Source organism: Seriola lalandi, unplaced genomic scaffold, assembly GCF_002814215.2.
Source record: "Seriola lalandi dorsalis isolate HSWRI2012SDOR001 ecotype SW California unplaced genomic scaffold, Sedor1 jcf7180002054065, whole genome shotgun sequence".
NCBI lineage: Eukaryota > Metazoa > Chordata > Actinopteri > Carangiformes > Carangidae > Seriola > Seriola lalandi.
The window spans coordinates 113,829-128,652 of record NW_019524618.1 but is presented as its reverse complement, the minus strand read 5'-3'; the positions used below and the strand labels follow the sequence as shown (position 1 = coordinate 128,652).

At 43.1% G+C, this 14,824-nt stretch overlaps 1 protein-coding gene across 3 annotated transcripts in view; it reads left to right on the top strand.

Moving 5' to 3' along the window:
- The window catches only part of znf385c (zinc finger protein 385C), a 130,393-nt gene that overhangs the window by 75,837 nt on the left and 39,732 nt on the right, over window positions 1–14,824 (top strand). Inside the window, exon 1 of one of the 3 annotated variants that reach the window (XM_023403196.2) lies at window positions 5,910–6,051. The exons of the other annotated variants lie outside the window; for them this stretch is intronic. Within the exon in view, the coding sequence (XP_023258964.1) occupies window positions 6,042–6,051 (10 nt within the window). The 5' untranslated portion in view covers window positions 5,910–6,041. Of the gene's footprint in view, window positions 1–5,909; window positions 6,052–14,824 lie in introns of those variants that run through there. 3 annotated transcript variants of the gene reach the window in all.

Sequence of the window (14,824 nt, the reverse complement as noted above, 5' to 3'; positions counted from 1 at the left end):
GGGGTGTTGCCATCTGTTAATGACTAATGCAAGTTGGGATATGTAGGTAATAGAGGCGGGTGGTAGAATGTTATAGAGACGCTCAGATGCCACCGCCAAGATGTCACATGGTATTCAGTTTGCGTGGCACCATACCCCCACTGTCATCTCCTCAGGTGACAGCAGCTATCTCCATATTTCACGCTTCCTCTTCCTCCCTCAACCTCAACTCTCATGCCCTCGCTGTCACACTGTCGCGGAGCACCCAACGCCCCCCGCCACTCCCTTCCACCCACCCATCACCACCCCAAAACCAACCCATGGCACTGCCGTGACAGTGCCGGCATGCTACAGCGCTCACACACACTGCATGATAATTACAAGGCGCTCACCTCCTCTGTAGCTTCCACCTTCCCATCCTGAGAATCACACAAACATTGTAAACAGACAACAGTGCAACATTCAAGTCTCACATTTATCTTTCACTTAAATGTGTGCTTTTAGCTTTAAATCCACCATTTGTTCCCGTTACTATTTGCAGACAAAAACATCTGTGCACAGATGTGTGCATCTTCCTGCTTGGTGCATTCAAATCACCAACTCTCTCCACTAGCACTAGAGCTGCGGAAAGACAACACAATTTTGTTTCTGACTTGAGGGTGACAGCTTGACCTTCTCCTCTCTCCAGGGTCCGTCACTCATCACCATAGATACTTGGCTCTCGGCAACCCAGTAAATACCATTAGTATTTTAACACCAGTGTTAACTGCAGATTCAACGTCCCCCCACTAATGAAGAGAAACAATCGTGACATTATTTGCCCCGTCCAGCAGTACAGAAAGTTACACCATGGCAACTTGAAATGAGCAAGTTTGATAAAATCATATACTTTCTACTTTACTATGACGCAGTTTCAAAATGAGTCAAATTATCACAGTCTGAGTTGATCACTGTTTTATCCCAAGAACAAATGTTCTCTTTGACTCAGGATCTGCTCTGCAAAAATTTTATCATCTTGATAAATCTGTCAGTAATATAGTATTAGGTTTGAAAATATTCTTTGCCAGTGAAGTTAGCTAGTGAAGCTAATTTTGTGATTTTTCACTTGGTTTAAGAGTTGTTTTTTAAATGAGTAGCTACTGTACTTCAAATATAATAGCTGATCGCTCCAATAATGCAGAAAAATCAGACTAAACAAAAAACATATCTTTTCAAATTGACATTTACTTTCTTACATTCATCTTGCACCTTGGAGTTCATCTTTTGATAATAATGTCCTCTTATATGAGATTGAAAAGGAGATGGCTGGAGCCCAAGCTCATTCTGTCCTCCCTTCTACATTCACCAAGACACCAAGTACTTCATTATGTATCCCACTTCTTATTCAAAGTGAATAAATCAAGAAGTGACTCAAACATTTTCAAAACAAATGCCATTTAACAAAAAAACATGTGCTTTTACTTATTCTATCCGTTAGTCTTGAAACTTTTCTTAAACATAATGATTTTTTTATACATTTTAAAATTCAGTCTCAAGTTGCATAAATGTTTCCCTTGAACAGAAGCGAATCTGTGAATCTTTAAACTTGTTGAGTGTCTTGTTTTCTTGACCATAAATTTTCCTTTATAACAACTCTTTCTTGGTAGTGGTTAGATTTATATAACATCTGAGGACTGTTACAGCCTACAATGCCATCCTTTTTCAATGTCTGTAATTGTAAGACACAGATGGTTTGAGGGTTCATAATTCTTAAGGCTCCTTTCTCTGTTCTGTATGAATTTTACATGCATTTCCCCAAATCTCTACACAGAAGGTGATGTATCGAACAATAACTGAGCTGTGCAGAATAAACACTGTATTTTTCTGTTGCAGGTCTAGAAGTGCAACTGATTTTTATAGTTTAGATTTCACATTATCCATGTGTGGTTTCCAGCTTGTGATCAATAATGACATTTTTTTTTATTTACTCTTTCACTTTCAGCACAGTCTATTTCTTTTTTAACCTCTTTATTAATTATTGCAAGAGATCAACCCCCCTTGTTTGTTTTTTCGTCTGTTTTTTTCTCTTTTCACTGTATCCACTGAAACATCCCTGTTTCTTTAACAATTCATGATCTATGTTGTCGAATGCTTGTTAAAGATCAACAAAAATTCCCACCATATATTGTCTCATTTACATGTTATTTCTTCTGCTGATTCCATTAGCAGTGGAATGACACTCAGAAGTTTTTATATTTTTTAATATTCTTCTGGTGAATGATATATTTCAAATCAAAAATATACGTAAATGCCTTGACCACACAGAATGCTCTTGAGTAATGACATGTCCCTGCCATCACTATTCATTGATCTTTTCCCCCTACATTTATTTATTTTTATTGACATAATTTCCCATTTATCCACCCCACCCAAATACACGGTGCTGGGGTTATCTATAATAGAACTATCAATATTATAATTAGCATTTATCTCAGGAATCTCTTCATCAAGGTCAGGGCCCAAACTAACGAAGAAATTATTGAATTTGTTGCCAAGGTTTTCACTCATATTTAGTTTAAACAATTTTCACCTTTAGCACACAGTTAGAAGTATTCAGTTTTTCAAATCCTTAACACTAAAAAACCAACGTTTACTCATCCAGAAGAATACGTGTTTTAATCTCAGTCTTAGACTTCTTAAGGAGAATACAATTTCAAGACAATTTTAAGACGTTTAAAGTACTACAATAACACCTGGGTTGCAACACATGGCAACATTTTTTATTTATTTTTATTTATTTATTATTTTTTATTTATATTTTATTTTATAGTTTCAGTGTTAAAACGAGACCACAACTCCAACCAAGTGCTATGGGTTCTAAACCATAATCATAAAAAACTGAATCATGCTTTAGTTGCTATAAGTATTATAATTAAATAGTATTATAGCAACTAAAGTAAGTACTAAAGTATTATATTGCCAGAGTGGATAATGAGTGTAAGTGCATATGTGAACAGAGAATGTGATCCAGGCAGCATTATGTTTTGCCTTGAGCTAAATGCTAACCTCTGCATCTTAAAATGCTCACTTTGACAATGCTAACATGTTGATGTTTAGCAGGTGTAATATTTGCCATGCTCACCTACTTATTAAGTTTAGCATATTAGCATTAGTTTAGCAACATTTGCTAATTAACATTAAACAAGTACAAGTACATGTCTCATTTACCACATTGACTACTTTAGTTAATATTTTGTCATTAGACAAAGTACTGGACCAATTAAAATTTTGACCCCAGGACAGAGTTAGATGAAAAGTCAGAGGTTCACCAAGGCAATTGAATTCATCCTGCGGAGGATATAAATCTTTGTAACAAATTTCATGGTAATCCATCCAAACATTATTGAATTACTTCAATAAAAAATATGATATCAATAATGTCAGTATGGCATTAGAGGAAAAGTTAGAGTCACCAAAGTCATTAGAATCGAGCCTCTGGGAACCATGAATGGGAAGAAATTGGTGTCAGTTCATCAAGTATTTATTGAGATATTTCAAGGAATTTGTAAAACTTTTTTACTGGTGCTAGAACAAAAGGCAAAGTTCACCAAAGTCATTAGGATTTATTTTTGGGGACCATGAATGTCATGGCAGTCCATCCAGTTGTCGTAGAGATATTTCAATGTAGACCAGGTGGTAGACTAACTGACAGACCAGCATAGAGCCATGCCATTAGCAAGGCTATAGTATTCACATGGAAGGGAACAACATAATTAGCATGATACATATTTTCCAGTAGCTTGCTTTTGTTGTTTAAAGGAAAATAATTTTTTAAGACTAGATAGTACAGTAAATTATTTGCTAAACTGAACAGTTTATAACAGTCCAGCTGCACCCACTAAGAGATGTAACCATTTATTACGGTGGAGTTCCCAGAGTTTTTTTACATATAGAACATATAGGCTGGAACAAATGGTCTTAACTGAAGCTGCCCGATGCAAAGCTTGGAGCCATTCCCGTGTTTCTAATTAGCCCTGGCTCTGGCGTGCCAGTCAGTAGGCTGATGGTTGGCATGAGGCAGCAGGACAGCAGCTGCCCCTGTGTCCTCCACTCTGCCCCAGGGGAGAGTATGTGGGTCCACTGCTGCCTCGGTGAATGGCGAGGAACAGAAACCTGGATTGGAGGGGAAAGGTAACTCACACCCCACATAACACTCTGTCAGAGGCAATATGTCATGTTTAAGGGGAACTCTCCATCAGCAATCTGATCTCTACCACCCCTCACTGCTGCTGCGCTCCACATCCACACTTGCAATATTACACCTGCACCGTAACAAACTGATAAACACCATGAATCATGAATACGTTGTTGATATGCAAGTATGAAATTAAAACATTTAGATGCAGAATAGAGAAGAGCCGATGAACCTTTAGTATTTCTGCTTGCACAGTGGATGTCAGGAGCAGTCGAGATACATTTTGAAGGCTTTTTCTCACAAGGATGACATGAACACAGCAGCACCAGCAGGCATTTCTGCCAAACCAGCAAGTGCAAGAAAATGGAAAAAGAGCAACAAGAGATAAAGGCAGAGAGAGACAGGGACAGAGAGAGAGAGAGAGCGCAGGAAGTGGGGGAAAGAAGGGGAAGTGAACTGAGAGCGGGAGAGAGGCGGAGAGGGAGCAATTTAATGCTATAATTAAGTTCCTGATAGCACCAGGGGAGATGTGCTTTGGCATTGCTCCAGGACAGCTTAGCATTGCACCAAGGCTCTTCAACCCACAATCTATGCTTACACACACACACACACACACACACACACACATCCACACATCCACACATCCACGCACACACCATTTGAACAAACATAAATTTAATACGAGCAGGCTCTCCGTGCTCTCGAGCCAATTGCGAATCCCAGAATATGTGTCAACTCCACCAAATGATGCATCGACAAGAAGAAACACAAAGGAGGAGCAGACTGGCAAGAGAGATGGCTGTGAGAACCCATCACTTGCAGTCACTCTCACGTCGCTCTCGCTAACACACTGTCGTGCACACGAGCCAGCTGCCTTGACAAGTGCACACAAATCATCCTTATGAGAGCACGAATGGAAGGCTGTCTGAGGAAATATTCCTCTCTCTCCCTTAATGTTTACAGTGCTCCTATCATGCTTCTGCCACCCGAAGCTGTTCAGTGCCTTCCATTGCCCCCCCACCCCCTACTCATTTTCTTTTCTTCTTCTTTGGCTTCTTGGCAGGATGTACACACAAGTGAAACACATCAGTAATAGTGCTGTCCTGTAAGACAGTTTAAGTTTGACTAGTAGGATAATGTGCTGCCAAGTTGTACAGGTATGATAGCTATGAAAAATAGCTGCTAATTTCCCCATCTGTGCATTCCTGTCAACTTACAAGGTGTTCACTGAGAGGAGGAGGAGAGAGAGAGACAGAGAGAGGTAGGACTACAGAGAGGAAGGGGAGACGAGGAGACAGGTCTGTGGGAGATCTAGAGAGAGAGTGGGTGAGTCAGTGTGTGTGTGTGAGAGAGAGAGAGAGAGAGAGGGAGAGAGAAGGAACAGGCAATTACACCCAGCTCCTCTCCCAACAGCCCCATTCCTCGCCTCCTTCAGGCCAAGTGGAGCAGCAGCACGAGCAATAGGATTTTAACTGAAGGATAACGCGCATCAGTAGGATCTGAGATTTCCCCGGGATTGGTCGCCAAAACAACGTGGGAGAAAAAAAAGAGAGGATACAGCACCGCAAAGAAAGAGTTGTCATTACAGAGACAAGAGAGGGGAACAAGTCAGTCGGAATTGGCTCCAGCAGATTTCCAGGCTCTGTACAAGTACAGGACGCGTCCAGACCTCACCTGTGCGTCGTGCATGTCCCCCTCTCTCTCTCTCTCTCGCTCTCTCTCTCTCTCTCTCTCTCTCTCTCCCTCTCCATCTCTCTCTCTCTCTCTCTCTCCCTCTCCATCTCTCTCTCTCTCTCTCTGGGGATAAAAGTGCGTAATTTTTATTAACCGTTTTTACGCACGGTGACACGCCGAGCTGGAGACACGCGGATACGGTCCTGGACGCACGATGCTGATCGGTAAGTGTTGAACACCTTCAGTATACTCCGCTCTTCACCGCTGACAGTGTGGCTGCGCTGTGAGTACAGTCGTCTGTGACACGTTAATGAAGACTGCCAGAAAATCTCACGGCGTAGAGAAATGTTGCAGCGCTGCTGTTAGAGAGACAATCATCTTAAAGTGTGTTGATATCTCTCAAAACATATGAGTGATGGGGCCGGGCGCGCGGACAGTGGCTGCTGGGAATGTTAGAAATACAGAGGGGTTTGTTTTTTGGGGTTTTTTTGTAGGGTAATTAATCGCGCGCGCACGCTGAGCGCTCAAATAGATGATTGAAATTGACGTGGAATTGATGAATTGATCGCTTATCCACTCGTTTATCCGCCGCGAGAACGGTCGCAGATTTCAAACTGTATCGATCAAGTTATTTTGGGGCTCAAATTAAATCCTCCAGAACCAAACATGTGCGTCCTGACTGGTGAGCAGTGACGGACACTTCAGCCTCCTCATTAGGAGTGGAAGTTTGGTCTTCCGTCTGAAAATAAGTACAGGCTACTTATTGATTAGGAGAGAAATGATTATGTTTTTAGTTTTCTCTTTTGAAACGTGAGAAAGTCCAACAGCATCCTCGATTGTTAGAAAATAGGCCCACGGTGATCTGACCGAGCAAAATAAATTCCAACAATTTCCTCAGCCAGCAAATTATGAGCAAATACATTTTCATTAAAATTGACTGTGCTGGAATTATTGGCTATTTGTAAACAGGTATTGATTTGAGTGTGTGAACAGGGTGATGGGAGGTTATGTGCATATTAGAAATGAAATGTAAAGAGCGTGGCCTCTAAAGGATTTTCTTCCTAACAGATTCAGATATGCAGCTAAAATAATCAATAAACAGTTATTTTCAGAATTCCCACTGAGCCCTCAGAAAATCAGAAGTCCATTTGTTTTTATTGATAAAAATGATTACCCTCTGTGACCTATTAAAGGAGTGAGGTCGAAAATCAATTTTTGGATTTCTTCAACTTTTTTAAGGTTGAAAAAATGTATAAAATCTAGACTGTATTTGATATTTTTGATTGAGCTTGATAAAGTGACCCACTGAATCCAGAAAAGAGAGCTTCTTTACTGCATTTGCATAATGAAGTCCGTCTTATCTGCGATTGTATCGGAGAATAAAGGTGTACTTTCCTTTTGTGTGGGCTGAGCTGAGGGATAACTAATGGACCTGCGCTGCTGTGTTCCCATGCTTCACCTGAAACACTGAATTACAGCCGCGGCTCAATCCTGTCTTCCTTTCTCCTGCCAAAAAATCCTTACATGTCAGAGTCCGTCCTTCCATTTCAGAGAGGAGGAGCAGCAAATGAAAGAGAAAATGTGAGAATGAAAAGGATGAGATTATTACAGGCATCCAAAGAGAATACACAGATAGTCTTGTTTTCTGACTTGGAGGCACACCAGGCCTCTGGAGGTGATGGATCTCGCCTGTAATGAGATTGTGGGGTGCTTTGAGATTTTGGTGCTCTTAAAATGGCTTCGGTACATTGGCTAGTGACTCATGCAAATGGATGCCACATTAGCATTTCCTCAGATATTTACTTCTCCTTCTAAACGCCACCTTTTAATCCCTCCACCAGTGAGGATGGATGCACTCGAGGCACCCAAGCCTTCAGCGTCGAGGTGTTTGACTGAAATGTTGTCTTCTTCTCGCTCGTGTCGGGTGTTCTCTCCCTCCTGGCCTTTTAGCCAGCTCATAAAAAAGCAGCTCTACTGTCAAGTGGAGCCCTAACCACCCAGGCCTTTGTCTTGTGCTGATTTCACCGTGGCCATTAGAACGTCTTAAAAGCGGTTTGGTGGGTCACAGGGGAGCCGTGTGGCTGCTGCTGCAGCTTCTCCTCAGTACCAGATGATAACAGCCGTTCCTTAACAATGGCTGCAATTACTCACCGTGCCATTGCCTCCTGAGAAGCAGCCACTGTTTCAGCTGAGGAGGAAAAAAAAGGTGGAGGTGGGGGCTCAACCTTGTCTCACTTCATCCATCCAGCCACAACCCCCCACCGGGCCCCGAAGCAGTGGACAGGCTGTGGGACTGTGGGAGGGCTGATTATAGGCCTTGTACCTCTGGGATTGGGTGCCATTCTTCCTCTTCCACTGCTGTTTTTATCTGCAAGATCTAGGGTGGGGGTGGGGGGGGGGTGCATGGGAAGCAGGGTTAATCTACGCTAAACAGGGTTGAAGCTTGATCAGGGCTAATTACATGGGGTTAGGGTTATTGTCTGTGACCACTCAGTGGGGGCTGGCCCCACCCTGAAAGCGAGGTTATGATAGACTGACAGAAAATAAAAAGAATCGCTTTGAAAACGTATGTTTTATGTATGTTTTGTTTTTGGTTTTTTTGAGAGTAGTATGAGAAACACATTGAGAGCACATTCCCAAATTTGGAACCCAAACCTCATCTCAATATCCAGCTTAACTTCCAGTCCTTGACCTTGAGGTGTGTGTGTCCACTTGCCCTTGGTTCCAGCTTTAATGTGTGGAGGCTGGAGGGGTTCCCAAGCAACACGGAGCAATAGCATGTCTGTTTGAAGTGGCCCTGTAGGTGGAGGGGGTGTAAATGAGGAGGTTAATGAATAGGCAGCGCTGTCAGATTGAGGGCTTTGGTCCACTTCCTACCAACTCCACATCTGTAACATCATCAAACCATCAGCCTCTTTGAGGAACACGCTCCTCCTCTAGTGCGTGCTTTGCTAAAACATTTGCGTGTTTTCGGTTAATAGCAGCTGTGGGCTTCTGTCTCGACTGCCTGAGTGTCTGTGTGTGTGTGTGTGTGTGTGTGTGTTGTGTGTTTGTGCACATGCATGCAAAAAAGCAAAGCTTGAGAGGCAATGAGACATTATGATGGATGGACCTGCCGAGCCTCCTGTCTCTTCGCTCATCCCTCGTGGGCCAGAGGGATGAAGGTGGCAGCTCTCCAAGCTCCTGCTCAACCCACTTCTACCTTCTCTCTCTGACACACACACACACACACACACACACACACACACACACACACACACACACAGCAGAGACAAATAACCCACTGCTCTATTAGCTCAACAAACACCCCACCTCGAATGACAAATCTGTAGTCAAACTGACTTTATTTTTCACTGCCTCAGCCCCTATTAGTCTGCGTCATCTCTCTAAAGACTCCTGCGAGAATGAAAGTGTCTAGCTCTACCACAAATGGTAATATATATTATTTCATATTTATTGTTTCTCATCTTACTGCATTTTATATATTGTCCCACTGGATTAAAGTTCTATTCCACGTTTATGCAGGAGTCGATGCATGTGTGTGGCTCTTTTTCACTTTAATGTGAGTCAGCCGTTTCTTCCAGGTAACAGGAACAATGGGACAGTTTATCTCTCCAAAACTCCTTTTCCATACTACTTCTTTTTTTTTTTTGTTAGTCTCACTGTAGTCACTGATTCTTGATCTTGTTTTATCTTCCCCAGTAAAGTTGAGTCCAGGAGGTGATGTGATGTTTAAAGACAGATTCTATTCATGGAAGCTCTCTCATGTTTGCATATCATCAACCTCTGCTGTTCAGGAGCTGATCCGTGATGAAATGTTGGTATTCGAGTCTGAGTCACAGCTTCTACAGCACATACTCTGCCACGAGAGTCACATAAATAAGAGCATGTGACTCTTGCCTGACGGATATCTTTCTGTGTGATTGCATAACGTTAAAGGGAAACTCTGCCGAGTTTTAAAGGTTGGAAAGAAGTGAGTTTACCTGACCTTTGTTCTGTTCCTAATCTCTGCCTGAGTCTGACGTCGCGAGGCTACTTTAGCCGCTGCTAGCATAACACACACAAACTTTTGACCTCCAAATTGTTGGTTGCATTGTGGGTACCATGGGGTGCCAGATTTTGACTAGAAAGAAGAATGCATTTCATTTTTTCATCATAGAGTTTCTTCTTCCTGCATTTGGAAGAACGGGGGAAAACCATGAATTTCTCTTTAGTTCTCCACTGTCGCTGACACAAAATGTACATGCAGCGAGATACATACAGGGATATAACACTTCAGAACTCAGAGTGAAATGCCCACATTTGTATGTAAATATGTTTCAGTATTTAGAGTGGATTTCTGTGTGCGTGAATCATATTTAGAAGCGGTGGGGGAGCAGGGTGAGTGGGTGGACTGTGGCTGCAATAATAATTAGACCTGTCTACGTGGCCCTGCAGGCGCCTTTCAGACATGTCAAAGGTCAGAGGTCACAAGTCAATGAAGTTGCTGTAATGGTACCTACTCTGTGCTGTTCTGTTTTCACCTGAAACCCGTGAATATTCATGAGATTCTTTCTTTATATACACACACTTGTATGCTCTTTGAAGTGGAATGTAAGATTGTGATTTGGATTGTGGCAGGAATTATACATGATGGCCTTTGCACGTATGACGTTTGTATGCATGGTTCGTATGTGCCCCTCTCTGGCCTCGGGGCCCCCCCTGTGGGGAAAATGCTTATGTGTGAGTGACGGTTCAAGTCATTTCACAGAAATGACAGCGTGGGTTTGATTGGCCCGCCTGCTGAAGTGATGGCTTCAGAATGCTAAGAGCTGTAGACATATGTGAGGCCCAGCGGGAGCTCTGACAACATGAGAAATGATCCCATGCTGCACTCGGCACCAAAACCTCACCACTTACCCTCTGATTCCCCCGGTGCTGAGGCTAAAGATGGAGGCCTTGAGGAGAAATGGCAGCACATCACCTCCCAGTGTTGCCTCTGTGTGTGTGTGTGTGTGTGTGTGTGTGTGTGTGTGTGTGTGTGTGTGTGTGTGTGTGTGTGTGTGTCTTTGTTTGTGATTGTCTGTGTTTTTCTGCGCTTGTGAATTCATCAGTCTTCAGCAGGTCAGGCAGCTTTGAGCTGAAGTGGGTGACTAGTTCTTCACTGGATGGTCTAACCTTGACTTAAATGAAGAGAGAGAAGAGTTAAAGGCTTTTAAAGTAGAAGGGAGCAGACAGAGAGGGAAAGAGTTAGACAGGTGGAAAGAGAGAGGATTGAAACATAAAGGGAAGACAATCTAAAAAGGAGATTTCTCTTGTTCTCTCCTATAGTTCCCACTTGTCTCTCTGTCTCAAGTGTATTTCTAAGTCATCAAACCAGACTGTCTATATAACCGCCATGTCTCTCCAAGCACGACAATCAGCGGCTGAAAAAGTAACAAAGGCCATCGATTTTACAGTCAGCTCCTGCCATCAGAACCCGGTACCCCGAGCAGCGATCTGCAATACTCCAGGGTCTAATGCGCGTAATAGAGAGCAGCTAGTGTGTAAACGGTGGTAAGTGTAAACAGAAGACGCGGTGATCCAGCTCTAATGGCTGTCTCTGCTCCAGCTCTTTGTTAGCCGTCGGGATGCTGACCTCCACCTGTACCGCACGCCAGCTCATGAGTGTTTAACAGCCCGCCGCTCGCCAGATTAATTGAGGTGGCTGGGAATTAATGTCCAGCCGTTGTCCGGGACGCACATACACACAAATGCAAATCATATGGAAAATGGTGGATGTACAAACAAGCACCCAAAAGACAAAAAAAAAAAAGATCTGAATTCAACAAGAGGGCTGCCCTACCACAGAATACACGAAATGCACCCTGAATAAACAATAAAATAAAAAGTTACTCATGTTTTCTTACACAGTTAAAGGTTTGTTTACATCTGTAATGTTTGAAGTAAAAAAGGAAGCTGAGTAACCCAAAATCTCTTCACTGTTTAATTATGTATGTGAATGGATTTTACATTTATGCAGTGAGAAAATTCAGGATTGGTGTCTTAAGAAAAAAATGTAATTAACTGTAAAAATGCACAATATACACAAATGAATGTGTAAATTTTTTTTTGCTGACACACAAACACACACAAATATTGAACTCAGCTGAGCCTAAATAACAAATGAATAAACATAAATCAATTGGCAAAATGCAATCACCAAAACATATAGTTTGCATTTCCTGTGCACACACACACACACATACATTCACAAGATGCAATCAGCAATATATATAGTAAGCATTTTCTGTATGCACACGCACACACACACACACACGCACAGGCGGGGACACATACAAATTGGCAGAGCTTGTGCACGGAGGAACACGCTTCGGCAATTCATAATACACATAAATCAAATGGGGGGAAAAAAAAACCCAAACACAAATACATAAATTCTAGCAGGAAGTCTTGTTCGTACACCCACACCGACACACACTTTAATGCAATCAGCGGCATAAATTCGTTGTGTAATCACACTGCAGTGAGAAAACGCAAGCGGTATGTGAATACGCACATGCGTAAATGAGTTGCTGAAAATTGCAAAAGAAAAAAAAAGTATATAAATACACACAGTGCATGTTTTTTGGGAAGGAAAAAATATTTATATATCAGACATGTAGAATACGTACAAGATCTGTGCACGACTCATCTAAAGCCTGCTGTTTAGTTCGGCTGCCTCACTTCTCTGTTTTGATATTTTGCACTACAAAGGTGTCTGTGTGTGTTGTTTCTGAGTGTGTGTGTGTGTGTGTGCTGGCTTGCATCTTTAACAGAAATTGGCATTCTCACTTCTTTTCGTCAGTACTGAGCCGCTGTGGAGAGAGTCTGACTGGGAATGATCAGCTCTAATGATTTTATGAGAGTCTACATGATTAATGTTGGCACAGCAGTGTGTTTGTGAACAAACCTCTCTCTCTCTCTCTCTCTCTTCTTTTTCTCTTTCTCTCTCTCTCTTTTTCTCCCCTCCTCCTCCTCCTACACCACCCTTCCTCCCTCATCTCAGAGGGAATATCCAGTCTCAGTGTGTGCTGATTTCTGTGGCGCTAGCTGCCGTTCGCCACATTAGTGTGTGACAATGGGTCTCTTTGAAGTGGGTTATTCTAGCGCCACTCACAGCCCAGCGCAGCGGAGAAGATGTGCCAGCTCGCTTGTGCAGACAGGGCCAGCTACGAGCGCGGGGATAGACAGAAGGTAGAGACGCGCATGTGCACGCCTGCACAGACAAAACACCGGGGTCAACACAATAGCTTGCACACCCACATCCTCTAAATACGCTTTATATAAGTACTTCCATCTAGAGACAAAAGCCAAGCGCTCCTCCTCTGTATGCACGCATCTCCCTCAAAGCACAACACGGCACCAAATAAGAGCCGGCGCCGTCCTCCCATCACTTCATCAACAATCCACCCATCTATCATCCGTCCGTCGGTCCGTCCATCCACTCCCTCTGTTTTTTTTTTTTTCCTGTCCTCCTCTGTTCCCTCTGTAGGCCCAGTCCAATCTGAAAGCTTAGTTGAGCTCCGTCTCTCTCGGCTTATCTCCAAAAGCTGCCTCTTTCATTTGAGTAAATGCCTTCATTCCCAGCCCCTCTATGAGGAAGCTGATAAGGGATGTCTTTTATCCACAGCAGATAGCCCCCCCCCCCCCCCCCTCCAGCCTAGTGTGGGTGCTTGTGTGTATTTATATGCCTGCATGGTATATGCAAAATTAAGTGTGAGAGATTATATAGTCTTCTGTCAATGTTTCTTATATATATCTATATATAGATATATATATGTATAGATATTGTGAGACTTAGGAATATTTTCTGTATGAGAATAGCTGCTGATTCCATGATGTAAATACGCGGCGCATCTTGTTTTGAGCTGTCGTCTCATGCTGCCTATCATTCAAATGTGACATTTCTATGATTGCACATAATCACACAAGGCGGCTGCAGCCTAGCAGGTGCCTCTAATAGGAAGTGATTAAGTGGGACAAGCTAATCATCGTGGTGCCTTCCTCACGTGTGTGTGTGTGTGTGTGTGTGTGTGTGTGTGTGTGTGTGTGTGTGTGTGTGTGTGTGGATGTGTGGATGTGTGGATGTGTGCATGTATGCATGTATGTGTTCAAGTGGAGGCTGTCTAACGAATTGATTAGGGCTGCAGAGTGGATTTGTTGCCAGGCATTGAGAGATTAGTTTTGTCTGTGTTTGACTCAGTCTAAGCTGCTGCCGAATGCTGCACTTCTGTCTCCGCTCTAACACAACAAATATATCAATTGGCCTTTGATGCTACGAATGCCACCGCTTCACTGAAGACTTTTTTTTCTTTTCTTTTCAAGATGGAGACTCGAGGCAGAAGTCTGTGTCTGTTTCCTCGCCGTCTTCCTGTTTCTGTCTCTCTCTGGTGGTCACACCCTGCTGTGGACACTGTCACATGAGCACACAGTGATGCAGCAGGTGGTAGTAATGGTGCTACACTGCTTCTCTCTGATCTGTAGTAGTCTCAGGGCCAGAGGAGCTGCCCCCGGCTCTCTTTTAGCCTCAGTGGAAGACACAGCTTGTCTCCTTAGATTTTGCATTTTCAGGCATTGCCCTGCCCATTTGGAGCTCCTGCCCCCCCCTCCCCCCCCCCCCCCTTCCTCGAGCTCACACTGCAGTCCGTCTCTCCAGGGATGTATGAATAAAATTTGTAAAGCTATTGGAGCCAGAGCAAGAAAAATACTCCTCACTGGTGCCTGCGGAGCCTCAACCTCATTGACTTGGCTTTGTTTGCTGGAGACCAACGATTTTGTTCAGGCTGATCTTAGCGGAATGGCGAGCACAAGAGTCAATGAGAATGATGCATTAGCAGCTCTGCATCTATTAAAGCTGCTTGCTGTGGTTGAAGCCAGACACCACTTTGCAGGGATTTATCAAGCCGCTTACCAAAGAGAGGTGATTGAATTCATTTGCTTACTAATGAGGAGGGTTTGCGAATTGTACACTTCCCC